The 4765-nt window shown below is 57.7% G+C and overlaps 1 protein-coding gene across 7 annotated transcripts in view; it reads left to right on the forward strand.

Annotated features, from left to right (window-relative positions):
* Positions 1-294: 294 nt before the first annotated feature.
* SLC29A1 (solute carrier family 29 (equilibrative nucleoside transporter), member 1) overlaps positions 295-4765 on the forward strand; it is a 9942-nt gene continuing 5471 nt past the window's right edge. For 2 of the 7 annotated variants that reach the window (XM_008572638.1, XM_008572634.1), the window contains exons 1-2: positions 1502-2605; positions 3732-3814. In XM_008572638.1, coding sequence (XP_008570860.1) covers positions 3786-3814 — 29 coding nt within the window. In that variant the 5' untranslated portion in view covers positions 1502-2605; positions 3732-3785. Of the gene's footprint in view, positions 379-617; positions 675-1501; positions 2606-3681; positions 3815-4765 lie in introns of those variants that run through there. The other 5 variants (XM_008572633.1, XM_008572639.1, XM_008572635.1 and 2 more) reach the window with 4 other exon arrangements.

Here is a 4765-nt window from a genome sequence, read left to right on the forward strand (position 1 = left end):
GATGGGAGAGTCCTGATGGATGGATCCTGGGAGTTTACGTAACCCCAGCGCGGAGGAGACTAGGGGTACCCATGTGGGTCTGTACCATCCAGTATCCTGAGCCCCATGATGGGCAGGGTTTGGTGTGGCAGGGCCCAAAGATGTCCTATATCTACAGAAATAACGCGACCAGGCGGCCCTAGGGCCGCAGTGTCGGGGGATGGAGGTCCCAGAGCGCCCGGAGCTGCTGTGGGAGGGGCCGGGGGCGGTGCTGCGGGCGCGCGGGAGGGGGCGGGGGGCGGGCCCAGCGGAGGGCGCGTTTGAATGTGCTCGGGCGGGCGCGGGAAGCTGCCGAGAGAGCGTGCGGATCTCAGCCCCGGAGGAATACGTCCTCAGGAGGTGCTGCCGGGGTTCGGGGTCGGGCTGGGGACTGCCGGGGCGGAAGGTCCCACTTCCCGCTTGCCACGAGGGCAGGAAGGTCCGGCCTGACAGCTCCGCGGCCTGGAGCGGGGACGCCGGGCGGGGCCCCCGCTTTCCCCGCACCGAGCGTGCGGAGCCGCGTAGCACGTGGCGCGCAGGGGCCAGAGCGCTGGGGGACCCCGGGGGACCAGGACCAGAGCGGAGCGTGGGCGGCCTGGCTCCCGGGCCTAGAAGCGGCTGTCTGCACGCCGACCTCCACAAGGGGCAGGCGAGTGGTCAGTTTATCCCGGTAGATCTTGTTATTGGCAGAGGGGAGGGGCCGCGCCACTGACTGCGCTGGGTGAGGGGGATGGGGTGGAGGGACGCGCATGGAGGTGGGGAGCTGTCTCTTTAAGCCCTGTCTTTTTACTGACTCGTGTCCCTGGCCTCCCCATCTTGGGCGCGTCCTCATTTACTCATTTACTATTAATCTGAGTGAAAGGACAAGGAGCCACACCCCAAGTTTTCTTACCAGAGTAGAGCGACGGTGAGTGAAGGCTTGTTCCACCCCTGCCTCTCGCCCTTCTCCGGGCCTCTCCAAACCTGTAGCCGCCCCTTTGCCCACTCTTCTCGATAACATCCAGACCCTTCGACTTGTCCTCCTGTCTGTGTGAACTCTCCGTGCCAAGGACGTGTGTGCGACGGGGTGGGGGGGAGGGGGTGCCTTACCCCTGACACTCATGTCAGGCTGGGAATAATCTTGGCCCCCACCTTATTTTTTCCCTTTAGTTGGAGCAGAGTTCCCCCCACTTTCTAGGCTACAGGGCTAGCTGGGAAGCAGCCTGTATACCACCTCCCCCATAAGAAGAAGCCTAGAATAAGCTGTACATTGAGTTTGAATTCGGGCTCCCCGCCCGACTCATTAGCTCTGTGACCTTAGGCAAGTGACTCAACCATTCTGAACCTCAGCTGGCCCCATCTGTTCATTGGAAACAATCTAGTATTAGTTTATGGGTGGTTGTGAGGTAAAGAGGGGGGATCTGCAGGGAGTGGCTGGCCCCATATGGCATCCTGGGGAGTAGAGACTTTGATGCTATTGCAAGGAGGCTTAGAAACTGGAGTGCATAAGAGGTGTTGGTGGCCTGGGGTCAAGGAGTACTCAATTTGGTCGCTACTTTCGGGGCCCCATGTCAGCAAGCCAAGGCATGGCTGGAGGGACACCAGATGCTCTGAGCTGGTATCAGACCCCTGGTTACTGCTGGGCAAAGGCAGACAAGAAGAAAATGCTTAGGGTGGCAGCTGAATTTAGGATGTGGGAAGGAGGAGGGGGCTGCCCATGGAGTTGAATTGTGCCCAGGCCTGGGGTGGAGACTGCTGAGAACACAGAGAGCAGAGGGCTAACTGGGGAGAGGGAAGACATAAATATTTATCTATTCTCTAAGTCTGAGCCAGTTTTACTGAAGGGAAAGGGACTAGACTCTCCATCCCAGTCTCCTACTGGTTTGAACGCACCTGCACTTAACTGCCCGGGAACCTTGCCTGTGGGAGTGTAGGGTGGGTTGGATCCCCTCCTTACTACTGAATAGAAAACCTGAGACCTGAGCCTTCTCTCCCACCCCACCCCAGCAGAGCCCTCTTGCCCCCATCCCTCCAGAAAATGTAAATACTGTGGTTCATCACTGTGTTCAGGGCCTAGAACAGTGCCTGGCTAGCATGAAGAGGTCCTCAGTAAATATTTGTAGAAAGGATGATTGAAAGAAGCCCTTTGCTTCCATATGGAGGTGTGTGGTTCTGCTCCTCCCTTTCCTGCCCCACCCAGGTGTGGGTTGGGGGGCTGAGGAAGACCTTTGGAGAGTGGAGTTTACCTAGGGCAGATTGAGGGGTGGAAAAGCCCATTGAGGATCTCAAGGTGCCCAGCTTTGTCTGTCTCCGGAGCATGGGCTGTACCTGTGAGACAGATGCAGTGCCTCAGCTCCCCTGCTGAGACTCCTTGCTGTCTTATCTCCCGAGCTACAGGGGTGGATTTTTATCTCCTAGTGGTTGTGAAGCTTCTCAGAATGGGGCTCTATGAGGCCTGATATGCCATGTGCCACCATTTCCATTCTGGACTCTCACCCAGGAGCCTGTGGACAAGGCCTCCCAGACCCTGAGCTAGGGCCAGCCACCTCATAGGGACTGTCCAGGCCCCCTCTGCTCCGACCCTTCTGCTGGCCAGTCTGGGCATCTGGTGAGTACCAGGACAGGAAGGGTGGTGAAGACTGTCCACATAGCCCAAACAGTGAGGGGTCCCAGAATTAGGCCCACGTGTGCAGGATGTGCCCATGCATGCATGCCTGGCTTCCCCTGCCATCAACAAGAAAGCTGTTTCATCTGCTACACAAGTGAGGAGCAGGAGAGGGACACTGAAGGGGGGCTAGGAGCTTTGGGACTACACAGTTAGGGCATAGGCTTCCATTTTTCCCTTCAGGGACCCTCAGAAAGGGGAAGAGGACAGGAGCCTGGGGCTGAGTCAAAGCGTAACTAAGGGGGAATGAAGTGACCCTAAGGCCAGGACTGGAGGTTGGAGGAAGGGTCAAGCTAGGCCATGGGAAGGGCTGTGTCCTCACGTGCATGGTGAAATATTTTCCTGGAAAACTGGCCAGGAACTAGGAAGCCTGTGGGCAGTGGCTGGAAACAAAGAAAGGTTAAGGTAACACCAGCAGAGAGGCTGGAGTCTGGGGTGCCTCCAGGAGGGGACAGGCTTTCCAGAACCCACCCTAGCCGGGAATCCAGGGGCTCCCCAGGGCAGGTGGAGAGATCCAACTTGGCAGAGAAGGACTGAAGAGGCCTCTCTGGCTTGGCTGCAGTCATTGTCCCTGTTGTCGCTGCTCCTGCAGATGTGCTTGCTTCCTGCCCTCCCTCCTGTCCTCCCCCTTACCCTTTGCTCTGTCTCCTCCACTTTGTTTTTCTCCTCCTGGTCCTCCCATTGTCTTCACTGTCCCTGACCCCTCTTGTCCTCTTCCCTGGCTTCTTTGACTGTCTTTCCCTCCCTCTCAGTCATACTTCCTCCTCCTTCCCTCCTGCTCTCCACCCTGTCCTGTTTCCCAGCTTCTAAACTGCTTCGGCTGCTGGATAAAAATAGCGGTGGCAGCGGCCAGGCCGGGAGCCAAATAGTATCTTAGCAGGCCTTGGGAACCCAATAGGACTTGCATGCTGGGCCAGGGGCTCAAGTTGAGTGGTCCTGAGGGGCAGGGCCCAGAGGGGTCCTGCTGGACTCTTGAGTTTGCCTGCTCTGTCTGTCCTGCCCCCATTGCCCCTCAAGAGTCTAAGGACGCCTGTGGGGAACCAGGGCCTCATACTGCCTCTGCCCCCAGCAAGCGCCAGAGGGAGGGAGCTATCAACCAGACAAAACCAAGAACACCGTCACCATGACAACCAGTCACCAGCCTCAGGACAGGTACGGACAGAGGGAGGGATGGAGGGACGGAGAGGGCATACCTGGGCTGGGGATCCAGAGAATGCGTCTCCAGGGGTCTGGGTGCAATGTCCTTTGGAATTTGAGGTTGCCACTGCTGCTGGCTTTCCAGCCAGGTAGGTATGAGTCAGGTCTGCGGCAGGGGTGGGGACCAAGCATGCCTTGGCTGGGTGCTGGCTGGGGTGTCTGCATGCAGGACCAGTGTGGGTGGGCAGCAGTCCCTCCCTGGCCTGTCAGTGTTTCCACTGTTGCGCTCCAGCCAATTTGCAGCTTCCGGCTCCTCCTGCCATCACTGTGGGGAAACACTTGACAGCGCCCCTCATTCCAGAGCACATCTGGTGGAACTGCCCTCTCCTTCAGGGCTGCCCTGGGGCCTTTGCCTCAGAAAACCCTGTCCCACCCCGGTCTGTGATCTGACCTTCCTCTTACTTACCCCACCTCTGGAGCTTCTAAACTTCCTCAAGGAAGACTTGGAATTATGATTGTGATCATGTGTTTGGAGGAAGAGGCTGTAGCTTAATTCATCTTCTCCAAGGGGTCTGGGACCCAGGAAAGTTAGGAAGTAATGTCTGGGGTCCAAAACTCTTCCTAGATGTCACGCTCTGTCCTTCTCTCCGACTTTGGCCTCTGAACCTCTCACATCTCCCCTGTCCACCCCATCTCCCTCCTGTGCCAGAGGCTACGGAACTAGGCCACTTCCAGCTGTGTTGCCTTGAGCACTTAGCTTGATCTCTAATGATCTCTGGGACCATTCCCCCACCTGTAAAATAGAGGTGAGAATATCTACTCTGCAGAGATTTATTTCGGGGGGGGGGGGGGGAATTGAAGGGGGCATAGTAAGTTCAGGCCCAGGGGGTTCCCTGCCTATTCGCCTCCATCCCCAGGCGACCTGCTGGCACCCCCCCCCCCCCCCAAAAAAAATCTGCACAGGAG

Source organism: Galeopterus variegatus, unplaced genomic scaffold (genome assembly GCF_000696425.1).
Source record: "Galeopterus variegatus unplaced genomic scaffold, G_variegatus-3.0.2 Scaffold813, whole genome shotgun sequence".
Taxonomy (NCBI): Eukaryota; Metazoa; Chordata; class Mammalia; order Dermoptera; family Cynocephalidae; genus Galeopterus; species Galeopterus variegatus.